This window comes from Trichoplusia ni, chromosome 9, assembly GCF_003590095.1.
Source record: "Trichoplusia ni isolate ovarian cell line Hi5 chromosome 9, tn1, whole genome shotgun sequence".
Classification (NCBI taxonomy): Eukaryota; Metazoa; Arthropoda; class Insecta; order Lepidoptera; family Noctuidae; genus Trichoplusia; species Trichoplusia ni.
The window spans coordinates 1,068,394-1,081,754 of record NC_039486.1 but is presented as its reverse complement, the minus strand read 5'-3'; the positions used below and the strand labels follow the sequence as shown (position 1 = coordinate 1,081,754).

The window sequence follows — 13,361 nt, the reverse complement described above, 5'->3', positions numbered from 1 at the left end:
ACTGAATAATTCCACGTATTTCATTAGTAATTTTAATTTTATTAGTTTTAAAGCCACAAGCAAAGTATTGCTTCTTTGGCACAACAAATTAGGAAAACAATTTAGATCACAAGTATTATACAAAACAAGTATTATAATAGTTACTGCTACAGTTATTGCAATAACATATTAAACACAACACGGTTCCTTCCCATCTTCATAACATTTTCAATTAACATCACATACTATCAAAAGCATTATTAAGCGTTTCTTTGCTCAGTTTTTTCTCCACTTAAATCTTTTCCGAGGTTTATCGCATGACACTGAACACTAAAGAAGCAAACAGGCTGACGTGATCGATACTGCAAAAAGTCAATAATAATTCATAACACGGACTTATTCTTAAGGCGAGCCATAAAAATGGATGCCACAAGGACGGAGTCGTTTTATGTTTCATACAATGGTATGCTCTGAGGGCCTCTAAATATCTTACTGGCTGTGTCTCTGTCTTTTACGTGGTTTTTTAAATTCCATGACTCCAAGAAGGTTAAGGTTTTCATAAAACAAATGACTGTAGAGATCATTTTAATACGAGTTTCGAAAACATGGTTGACAGTGGTAGAAGGATGCCAATCTAAAACTTTTAATGATAAAACAAGTCGTCTTCAATTATTTCGAATTTGCCAAAATTTAAATTACCGTTTTTAACGGCTTTCATTATGAAACAGGTGACAGATGTTCCCACCAACTGTCGATTTTCTTGTAACTTATTGTAAAGGATAAAACTGTATTTAATGGCGAAAGTGAAATAATTAGCAGGATGAATTTTTGGGGCTCAAACATATGCATTATTAGCTGTTGTCAACGGCTCTGCTCCACGAATACATAACATCGGGATAAAAATTACCCTGTGTTACTGCAGATTATTAACTATCTGTGTACCAAATTTCAACCAAACTCAGTTTGTGATTTTCGCGTGAAAGAGTCACAAACATATCTATACTTACAAATTTTCATTAGGATTTACAAAGAGATCTTAATAGGTACAACAGTTTTCAAACTTTGTCTAATGCAAGACAAGTAGAGAAATTAATTCATTAAAATTTTCCTTGACAATGTGAATTAGTCAATGTTACTTAATGCTAATATTATGAGACAGCGATTAGTCAAAGTATAGAGATTGATTACGTTGTATTTATCCGTACTACCCCACTGACAGCACAAATCCTGCCAATCCCCTTATCAGAAACGTCGCGAATATGCCTATCAACGATTGCACAACACTTAGTGACTTAGTTCACCGTATTCGCCTTAACTGCGTGATGTCACGGCGCTCGGGCCGCCGCACGCCGCGCGCTCGCCAGTCTGTGACTGCATCGCATCGCAATGAGAACTGTACACAAACACACACCTTATTGCCTTGCTTTCACATCGTGCAAGTGTTATAACCACGTGCCAACATAGTATAACAATCAAAAATACTATATTTATTATCATTTTATTACTAGTCAGTAAGTAGGTATTAAAAATTCCGCGCAAAAGAAAGGTAAGTTTGTGATTTCGCGCCAGTTAATTATTATGTACAATTTTCTGTTGTTGTTTTTGAAGTGTTAAGTTCAAGGTCAAGTTCAAGCGTTCGGTGTGTTTTCACTTTCGCAACTTGGATCGATATGTGTACATAGACGTGTTTGTTTGATGGTATTAAAGTTGTCTTAGTGTGAGACGGCCGTGTTGAAACTGCGTGCGATGGTTTCGTTACCTCAAAGTGATGTCATGGATAATTTTTGCCTAATTATTTAACTCCAACGCAGTATTTAAATCCTTTACGGAGGATGCTTGGAAGATCAGACCAGAGAGTTACACTTACAGAATTATTATCCCGTATATAGAATCAATTTGAAACCCACTGGGCATTGTGTAGTGTCAGACTTTTTGCTGTAATATAAATTTGAACGAATATGCTTGAGTGAGTTTACTTAAAGTAACAAGAACTCGTAAACTCTTGCCTGTTTTCCACTTAACAACCTCGAAGGTCAAGGGCGTGCTATCAAAGTATTATGTGATCGCTTGATAGGGAATTGACATGACACGACTATTGACTTCCAATAGCTATGTCATGTCTTACTCGATAGCTGAGGGAAATAAAGAATCATGAAGGGCTTGCAATATTTTCAATAGCATTAATTACAGTTTCTTCGACAAGAAAAGAAAATTTAAAATCAAAAACTAAAATGAAATCGGAAAAACGTTTGAATAGCCAGTTAAGGTAATAATACATTTTCTTCTTCCCAAAATTCGCAGTAAACTTTTTTGGTCCATGTCAAATTTTGAGGTTATTTTATTTCATTTTCGTCTTTAAAAACAGTTTAGTGGTGATTTAGTAACACCAATAAGTTCGTATACATTCGTACGTTCAGTTCAGTGAGGCCACATTGTAGACATCCCATAATTGGTGAGGTCGTCTGACTCATATGATTATTATCCCACGTTTTGTCCGATGGTGATACAAGTCTCATGTGCTTTTCTGCTCATGACGTCACTATTTAAAATTCAAGGGTAGTAGCTTCATGGGCTAGCAGACAGAAACGAGAATTTTTAATAAAGTGTTATTTAAGTCCATGAGAACGAGCTATTGATGACTTTTTGCAAAATTGCAAAATGTTTTTAGCTCATAGGATTAAAGTCTGGGACATAGTATGACGACTTTTGTAGTATAATAATTTCTCACATTAATCAGTCAACTTCGTTTTAGCTATTGAGTTAAATAATCACAAAACACCAGGCAGATAAAAAAATATGTTTAACGTTCCTTCCTTTGATCGCTCGTTAACATTCTTAAAAGAAGTATCCAAGCATGAAGTGTCAATAGCCCTTTTGCAATTGGTGCTTGCCTTCAGAACCAATTAAGGGATATCAAAGCATTGTGATTCAACAAAAGCGAAAGGAAGGAGCCCACGGAACGCAATGACTATAGGCATAGAAATTTCAGTTGCAAGAAATAATCAATTGAAATTCAGATTAGTAGTCTTAGTAACAGAATTGTGTTAATTTCCACAGTCTCACAAGGAGTTTTGAGGTGACATCCTTCTTTTGACCTTGTAAAACCATCTCGAATGCGCCGGTTGCCATGAAAATATTAACACGGAAATCAATTGCTAAGGAAACAATTTCTAAATTAACGAAACTACCATTCATAACCCTTATCAAATTTCAAATGCAGTCATAAAGTAACGCCATTTCAATCAGCTCTCGTACAAAAATGTTATAGCAGGCCACATTGTTCCACAATTCGTAATCTTATCATTGTTTTAATCAGAGCCATGTAAATATAGTTCGCGGAGTAAGCGCAAGGCGCTGCAGTCTTGCGAGCACATTTTTTCTGATTGGCTATAAATATACACAATGGGCTGTAGTGTCAAGGCCGGCTTGTAGGTACATGGGAACTAGGATTCTTTCATGACTGCGAATGCGAATTTTCTTTTCTTTAATAATAATAGTTTATATCCCCTCTCTCTGCTCATGAGAGAGACAAGTGGAAGAAGAGTGGGAAGACCTTTTCCGAGCAGTGGGAATTCTTTTTGAAAATGCTGTCCTTTTTTACTGGATGAGAATGACCTGCTTAGTAAATCTGTGATAGCAGTACCACTAAAATTTCAATAGTAAATCAATTTTAAACTTAAGTACGAGATCAAGATGAGGAAATGTAATAGACTGCAAAGGTTATCTCGAAGTAATCATACTCATTGAAATCAATTATTAAAGCGAAGCTAAAGCTAAACATTTATTAATAAGAGATAATAGTAGTATCAATTATATACACCTATACCCCGCAAATAACTGACCCACACCCAATTCGCTGTTTTCTATTCTTCGGGTTTTCATAACTGCCACTCAAAAACAACCGGATTCTTTGGCAAATTTTAAAAATCATGTTTCATTAGATCCAAAAACTGCAACCCCAGCCTTTAAGCCGTACCTCTTTATAATATTTGTATGCTTTAGATTCTTAAATGCTTTCTCTATCGAAAGACCTTGTAATAATTTCCCAAGATGCATAAAAAATGGCTTCAAACATCTTGCACATAACATGGTCGTTATCACAATTCTTATCAGTCATCAGTTTATAACTGTGATAACATTGTAAACACTCAGGCGGCGTCTCGGCGATGTTTCCTTGGTATTAAGACTGTTCAAGCGATCACTGTATTTTCTTTTGTGAAAATTTATTAGACTTACAATAGGTATTTCTTGTGGTTGAAATTGGTCCTTTCTTTTTCTTAAAAAAACGACTCCCACTAAGGAATTTATTATCCTTGTGTCGCCACAGGTTTCACAAACTTACAAATCTCGTGCACGACACCACCCAGACCCAGGACTTAAGCATTCATGGATCAAACAAATTCTTTTCCTACGCGGGAATCGAACCCGCGACACGACGCACATTGTGGGACTTAGCGTGGTGACCTCAACCAATTGACTTATATTTAACATGGACTATTTAGCGAGTGGCAATAATAGAGATGCTAAATGCTCTTTTTCGTTTTGCAAACTCAGTCAGATAATAATGCGTCAAAAACTTCTTTTTTATAGAAATCATATTTGAATTAATTCAATATCAAGAGACTCATTATACTAAAAGCTGGAGTGTCGGAAATAATGAAAGCCCAAAATTCTCGTTAGAGTCTATTAGAGAAAAGAAAGTATGAAAAGTAGGGATCTAAAAATCACAAAGATACTGGCTTCATAATAGCCTTAAAATACTGTAAACCTCCTTAAACATACAACAGTATTCCATATGACAGCCTAACTTCCATTTTAAACAGTCAATGACGTCAGATCCGGTTACCGGGTCACATGTTCGTACGATTATTATTCACGGTCAGACGAAATGGTGGGTCAAGGTCAAGACGAGACAACGTTACATTGACATATTGTGACCTTAGAATTCGCTGACAGTGTTATTTTAAACTTAATGATTGATGTTTTAAAGGATGCTAGCTAAATGGATGTTGTTTTTAAATTATGGTAGTTTTCACGGTGTTCGGAGTCATAAGTTAGTAGTTTATAAATTTAGGTAAAAATGTGATTTATCCTTTTCTTTCAGAGGAAATGTATCGATAATGGTTGAATTAATTAAACTTGCCAAAACTTCTTTAAGCGCTTCCATTTTACCCGGTTGCGTATTTTTGCAAAAATTCCAAATTAATAATTTTGGGGAAATTGATGTAAGCATTTGTTATAACGAGTTGATTAGCATTATACACTTTCTGATCGCAATAAGTGCGCTCAAAATTAAAACGCCACGTTATAAAAGTAGAGTACATTACCAATTAATTACTTGTACAACGGTTTCGAGAAAGTTCCAAACCCGTTTGATATCAAATGTGAATTACTATTGTTTTGTAACCAGCCAGCCAACTGAAAATGTAATTTCATGTCAGTTATATCACTTTTCGTATCAAATTATACTGGTTTTTGATCAGCTGTTACCTGCTATTTTTTGTTTTATAGATCTTTGGAGACTCGTGAACAATGGAAATTGTATTATTGTATGCTTTTTCTCTATTCTTGTGATCTGTCGTCATCAAACTCATTATGCTTAAGAACCCTGGCAATAACAAACACTCCACCAACTTCATCTTCTTCTTGATGGATCTACGGGAATATAGAAAAAGCAGTAGTATTAAAATGCCATTTAAATAGTCTAGGAAATTCCTGAACAAAAACTAAAAAACAATACTTAATGATTGACTGAAAGAAATTCGAATAATGCTGCAAATATTTTTACTATTTGAAACAGGAAATCTTTGATCCTCTTGTTAAAAAGATCGGTTTTCAGATTTTTCATTTTTTAATCTGTTATGCCCTACATCTTCAGAACCAGCAGCCGCTCTTGGACGTGGTCCGGGAGCGGGCGCGCGAGCTCTGCTCCGGCGCTGATGCTGCGAGCGGGGAGAGGGTCGAGCAGAGGACCAGGGAGCTCGCCGATAGGTGGAATGTTTCCTGCGAAGGTATGTTGTACTGAAACACTTGACTTAAGTACTGGGTACAGCAGTAACTATTGGGGCATTTTAATCAGTTCCAAATAATAATATGTTAGGTGCATTTGGTAATATAGAAAGCATTGCCCATTTGCAGACTTAATTATTGGCTTGCATTTTATAGATAAACCAATATCAGGATTTTTTACATGTTACCCTTAAAGCTATGAGCACTTAAAATAGAGAAATTGGTATACTTATGTACCTTCAATGATAAAGTAAAAAATAATAGTATTCCACAGAACAATTTATATCAACGATTTGTTCCTCCAGGTTTGGCGAAACGCTCAGCCACAGCCGACCAGCAGCTACACCGCTGGAACCAACTCCTGGACGTGCAGAGGAGCCTGACGGCAGCCATCACCGCCGCGTCAGACCGGCTGCGGCAGCTGGACGCCAACCCCAGCACCAGGCGACGAGCTATCGACACCAGACATGCTCTGCAGGTATGGGAGTGATACCTTGTTTATGATGTGCTTTTTTCAAGACTTTTCATATTATGATAGGAGTCTATTTAGTAGTTCTGTTAATCATGTTATTTAGTGTATGGAAATCGAGTTGCCAAAAACAAATGATACGAAGTTTTGTCATCCTATTTTAAACCTAAAATTGAACCTGTGAAAATTAAAATTGCCAATAAATTCCTAATGCTGATGGATTGATAATAAAAAAAAAATTGAACTTCAATAAAATTGTGCTCCGTCATTGTTTAAAACAGCATAAGCCACATAATCCTACCTAAAATTTGACCAAACTAACGCGAGTTCTTTGTCCACAGGAGCTGCAGACCGAGGTGTCCAGTCTAGAAGATACCAGAGACGAACTGCTAGAACATGCTGACTTCGTTGTCAACCTTCTGAAGCCGCACTCGAAAGACGCCGCCCATGAGACCGAGAAGAACGTCAAGGAGCTGGTAGAAGCTTATGAGAAGTAAGTAGTGTTTGTCTGTTTGTGTCTTTGCGTCGTATTTGAATGGATTTTGTACAGGGGTGTGGAGAAAAGGTTATATAGTTTAAAGCTTAAGTGCATTTGTTTTAGACGTTTGATTTTGAGTAATAGAGGGATAAGATAATATTGTACAAGCCTATGTATGGCAAACGTGTGAAAATGAAACTGTTTGTATACAGGGTCCCTTAAGGTGAATATACTGCTGTAAGGTTTACTCTAAAGTAAATGATTTTGTTACCGATCCGCTGGTAAAACATAGCTTTAAAAGATAGAATGTATTTAACAAAAAAATGTGTACTTTGCTCTGTTGTATGTATATTATTTGTCTAGAAAACATTTAGTCATATAAAATCAAATATTGATTTAACACAGTTTCGTTTGCATACCTCTTATGATTCATATTTACTCTTATACTTATCACATGCACTGAAGCTTTAAACCTAATATTAATGTGGTCATGTATCTTTTTTTTCTCAAAAGCAAATTAAATAAATATTTCGTATAAATATTCACTCACGCGTATTTATCGGGATAGTCGGCAGTTTTGATCCCAACCGGAGTCCTTAATTATGAGCTGACGCAGCTTCGCGCTGTCATAAGTGGAACTACGAATCCGCCTCACGAAAGATATTAAAATAAATTGGTAGTGTTCTTTTAAACCTCATTAGCGGATTCTATGCAATGTTTTACTTTAAGATGTGGTCTAAGTAGGCTTTAGCATCCGTTGTCTTCCGCATCAGCTAGCCTCAGTTCTTTCGACAAGAGCGGTTAAACTGTTACATAATCTCCAATTAATTTCATGTGTCCACTGGAGGTGCCAAAACAAGCACAGAATGCATTAAACATTATTTACAATGGCGTGTAAAATTGACGGGCAAACTGTGAGACCGAGTTTCGTTTGTTTTTCGAGTAAGCAATAGAAGTTTGTTTAAGACCTTGTGTTTAGAAATACATGGGAACGATGTTTTGCGAGCTAAAACTTTGGTGAGGAACTGAAGTGGTGAGTTTTTAATTATATAGAAGATCAGTTGCTCAATATTTAGAATATCTTTATTATTGTTTACTCTGAAAATTTTTAGATCGGGAATGATCAAGTAACAGGTAAGTAGAAAAATAAAATTGCTGACATAAAAGTAGACCGCAATTACGTATTTTCTCCGATCCGAGAATTCTTCGAAAGCGCAAAAGGGCAGGAACAAAAAATACGAGTAAAAAAGTATTTAGCATGTAGCTTTCTCTGCAAAACTTTCTTAATTATTTTTACATAATCAGTGGTATTCGACAAGGCGTTACGTAAAAAAACCTTTTTGACAAGTAGGTCAGTTTGCCGATGAAAAAAGTCCGGAAGATATCTTCTGGCATAACATCAAGTAGCTGACAGCGGCGCTCACATCCAAAACAAAAATATTTGTTATTCTCAAACTACTAACCTTCAAAATGAACCTTTTTGCTTCATCTTAAAGTTTAGAATCGATTGCTGGGCTTCCGTCATCACTGATTATAGTTCGTTAAATAAGTCTTGGCGTCAAACATTCTCGGTGGATGTTGGCAACTTTTTATGGAATGTTTTTGTCGTTGAAATTATGATAAATTGATTTTTGATGGAGGTATAGCTAATGAACCTCAAATCGTTTAAAAAACACAAGTTAGGAATATTAGAGTATCAGTCTTGAGGGCTTAAATTTTAGATTTTCATTTGTTACATTGTACCCCTAAAAGACTCAGCCAAGAATGAAAAAATAATCGTAGGTAAATAATAAATTACGCACGCAAGTACCTTATAAATTCCATCTCCAAATAGGGCGCAATCCTCTTATCCAACTGACTTACAAATTGCCAATTTGATACCTTCATAAACCGGATGACTGGTCTCCTTTTACCACATCAGGAACCCCAAACAACATGCTTGGGGTTCCGCACCCAAAGGGTGAAAATTGCACCCTATTGCGGCACAACTGTCTGTCCGTTTGCCGGTCCGTCTATCACCAGGCACCCATGAACCGTGATAGCTAGACACTTGAAATTACAACTAAAAATAAAGCACAAATTGGATGGATGACCAATTTAAATTGCTAATTTATTATTGTCTGTAAAGAACCTTTTGTGTCTATTGATAGTCTATTGACCGATATTTATTCAGAGTAATGAACTCAACGGTCACAATAAACCTGATGAAGTAAAAACAAAACTCGAGTACCAGAAACGCCGTTATATTGCACCGAATTAAACAGTTAACAAAAAGAACAATCAATTTAACGGTTGCGTTAATGCGCCCATATTTATCCTAAATTACGCTTTTTAAGTACAGACCAGAGAACTGGGTAGATAGGTCCAGTGTTTCTTGAATGCACTTGATACAATGTATCTATATCTTGCATTTAAAAAGTGTCTTTTTAATACTTTTGAGGGCTAAACGTCATATTATACACATGACAAATTAAATAAAACACAGACAGTGTCACATTCTTGGCGTCCTAGACCGTTTTTGAATTGTTTAGAGTGAAATAGTGAATAGGTTAAAGGATTTCTTCTGGTTGGTCTATTTTTAAGTTTAATGAAAAACTGAGATTTTTATTTAGCAGTACCACTGCAACAGTAAAGAAAATATTTGGAGCGTCTTATTCAAATTATGCTCTTAATTACACGATTCCGTTTATGTAAGCATGGTCTACCATTTTCCCAAGTCTTTATTTATCAATAAGTGTTTAAAAACAAGTATCTCTGTAATCCTTGCTTTCAAACCGGCGCACATTTTGTTTTCCCAACATTAAAATTCTTCGATTCCGTCGCCAGGCAAGCGAACACGAGACTGGATTACAAAATTACGTTTACCGCTCGTATAAACAAAAATAAACTTTATTATTAAGTAATAAAAGTTCATTAAAGACGTTTGTTGAATTTAAGATCTTCGCCAAAAGTATGCGGATATATTTTTGAGGGAAATTGGTCTTTGTTACAAGAAGTTTAAGTCTTTATTGGTTTGTTAAGGTGTGATCGTTTACAAAGTTGATGCGTAAGTGGTGATGCTCTTGATATGGGGCAGTCAAGGGCGAGACGTGCATTAATTGTGTTCATCTTAATTGGCAAACACAGCGCTGCGATTATGACGCAATAGTAAATGCAGACTTGAGAGAATTTATTTAAATTCATTCCCGTATATAGACCCCGGTACTAACGTTTCATTATTGAGAAGTACGTAGCTTACAACTGTACAAGTGGATCGATCACAGGTTAAGCTGCACTTGAATCAGTCGGTCCATAGATGGGTGACAATCTATGTCGTAACGAGTTCTTCTGTCTTTCGGAACGCACGTTCAATCGTGAGACCCGGCTGGTATTTGCACATATTTGACACTCGTTATGGATAGTCAGAAGCTAGAAAGTCTGACAACCAGTCTGGCTAAGGGATTTCATGTTTCCTACGGGAGCTCTTTGTAAACAGTGGTCTGCTGCATCCGGTTAGACTGGAAGTAGACCTCAACATAATACAACAACATATTTGGTAGAAAACATGATTTTGCACGAATGACTCTGTCCCTTTTTAGGAAATAAGTTTTTTGTAGATAGAGATTAAGATCAGGGAACGTTGGGGCTCGCATGTCCATGGAGATAATGCCCCTAAATAAAATTAGACTAAAAAAAAAACACAAGAGCATATTAACATAGTTGGGAAAAGGCTAGGATGATGCTTTGATTTGATGATGGTGGTTAAATTATTTTATTAATAATCTAAAAGAAGCTGCTTACCAAACTAGTAAAAATCATCATTATCTAATATGTATTTTATGTCATCCGGGAGCTATTTTAAAAGAATATATATGTATGCTCCAAACATTTCTTCAAACTTATGAAAAAATATCCGTAGCGCATGCTTTAGTAATTAAAAACAAATGCGAAGAATTTGTTGCTATAATTATTCAAAGTTGCGTGATCATAACTATACACATTTTATACAGCCAATTATAATGCCTGAAATGTTTTATTTGATACTATAATAATAAAAGGTTAGTTAGCTAATGGTTTCAGATAGCGTTTTGGACCCTATCTATACTAATATATTAAGCTGAAGAGTTTGTTTGTTTGGTTGAACGCGCTAATCTCAGGAACTTCTGGTCCAAATTGAAAAATTCTTTTTGTGTTGAATAGACCGTTCACCGAGGAAGGCTTTAGGCTATAAACCATCACGCTGCGACTAATATGAGCGAAGATAGGTACAATGGGAAATGTGAAAACACAAGGCAGGTAAAAAAATCATAAATCATTACATATATATTCTACCCACGGGGACGAAGTCGCGGGCAACAGCTAGTTACTTATATTACTTAAGAATGAGATAAAGTTATATGACCTGTGTCCCCGTGCACGCCTTTAAAAAGGACCGGGTATCTTCACATGAAGTTAGCCCGTGAATGAAAAGAAATATAACTCTTATTGACACGTAAAAGTTCGAAGGACTCATTCACAAAGCTATATTATAATATTTGTCTGTACCTCGAGCCCCAGGCAACATAAAAATAAAATAGACTTTTTCCATCAAAATCTGATCACATCTGAAAGGAATGTTCACCTACTTCCCGTAGACTACGCAAATAAAAATAAAATAATAATAAATTAAATACTTTATTACGTAATTATAATGCACATTTTATGTATTCGTATTTGTAGCAATAAATGAGGCGTTAAAATATTTATTTCTTCAAACATTTTTATTTAAAGGTATTTCTCGCACGACGTTTTCGTGAGCTTTAATGTTTTCTTTTTTTAATCAATTTTAAACAACATTAATATTACCAAAATTTTAAAGACATTTTAATTTATTATATTTGGATTTTTTTTAATTTATAGTAAAACTATGGTTCATTTTACCTTCCAATGTTATAGAAATTCCCCGACGCGTCGCAAGAACGCCGACGAAGCAATCTAATGAGTTTTCGTCTGCAAAGAACATATACAAATGAATCCACCTCAAATAAAATCCACGCGCTCAAAATACGTAAAACTCGATAAAACTGTGAAAAAGCCGGCCCCATGCAAAAATTCGCGTTACGCAATCAATGACACAGGATCTTAAAATGATTTCGCTTTTATGAAAATAGTTTTCAACGCATTATAGACTGTAAACGCTAGTAAATAGAGTGTAATTTAACTTTCGTGTTTAGGATGACATCATCGCTTGCTAGAAAATCTTGAATTAAAATATCCCTTTAGATTTAAGTAAAGTGACGTCACTCAGCTTATTTAACCGCTGATGCGATGTATACGCGCTGCATATTATAATGATTATTTCATATTTATTATAAGCAGACTTACGTTTTTAGCGACAGTTGTCATGACGAACTTAGATTTTTCTATTTCTTAGTCTAGAAGTTGGGCGCCAACAACAATATTTTATCATTTGTTTTTTTCTGGTTCACGAATTCGTTTGCCGAACACTAGATCAGATATTTCTTTAAAACTTTACTTCCTTCTTTTGATGCTATGTAGAAAAAAGCCTATATTGTTTGTTTTTGACTAAACCTAATTACTAAGGCTCCGTTGTCCGTCCGTCTATCCGTCTGTGAACCTTGATAGATAGACAGTCAGCATTTTCACAGTCAGTATAAAAAAAAAACTAAACAAAAATCGACACTAAGCAACTATTGTTACGACCATAAATTTAAAGGGTAACCCATTTTTTAAATAGTTTTTATTTGTGCTTTTAGTAAGGAATTCTTAGTTCCGCAAGCCCAACTGGCATTGGACCGGACTCTGATTTCTGTCAAACTAAAAACTCTTGTGTAGATAAACATTAGTTTCCGCCATCCACGTCATCATTAATTTGATGGTGACCTCGGTACTACAGAATTCCGAAGTTTACGCACATTGTATGGCGAGATGAAGCAACCTTGATTATCATGAGACTTTGTTCATGTGGGCATTTTTATTGTGTCTGTCGGGCACGGATTTTGGATAAAGTAGGCAGGCAATCCCGAACTAAATAACCATGTTAATGTTCGTCCTTTTTCATATTATAGTCTGATTGGGTCTACAATTGTTACCTATTCATAAGACTTAAAAGCATTGTGGAGAGCAAACAACTTCCTAGTTTTTCAGGGTCCGGAGCCGTAAAAAAACTTCTGTCAAAACCGAGGAACCACTGTCTATCCGTTTATCTGTGTCCCAGGAAAATATCTCGACAAAAATAATAAATTATTAAAAATACAGATCGAAGCTAAGCAACGCAATTTTATGGGACTTTATTTCCTCGCTCCTTTTATTCCTTTTATTTTTTATTTCTTTAGCCTAATTAAAGGGGCAATTTCAATAAATTTTATGATTCTATTAAATCGGCCCCTACTCTTCGGGCAAATAGTTTTCTGACAAAATATACCTCCTTGAAAATATACTCAATGT

The 13,361-nt window shown here is 35.6% G+C and overlaps 1 protein-coding gene across 4 annotated transcripts in view; it reads left to right on the top strand.

Moving 5' to 3' along the window:
* Nucleotides 1–13,361, top strand: part of LOC113497210 (nesprin-1-like) — a 180,878-nt gene that overhangs the window by 104,894 nt on the left and 62,623 nt on the right. For all 4 annotated transcript variants that reach the window (XM_026876639.1, XM_026876640.1, XM_026876638.1 and 1 more), the window contains 3 exons: nt 5,858–5,990; nt 6,294–6,466; nt 6,799–6,950. In XM_026876639.1, the coding sequence (XP_026732440.1) occupies nt 5,858–5,990; nt 6,294–6,466; nt 6,799–6,950 (458 nt within the window). The remainder of the gene's footprint in view (nt 1–5,857; nt 5,991–6,293; nt 6,467–6,798; nt 6,951–13,361) is intronic.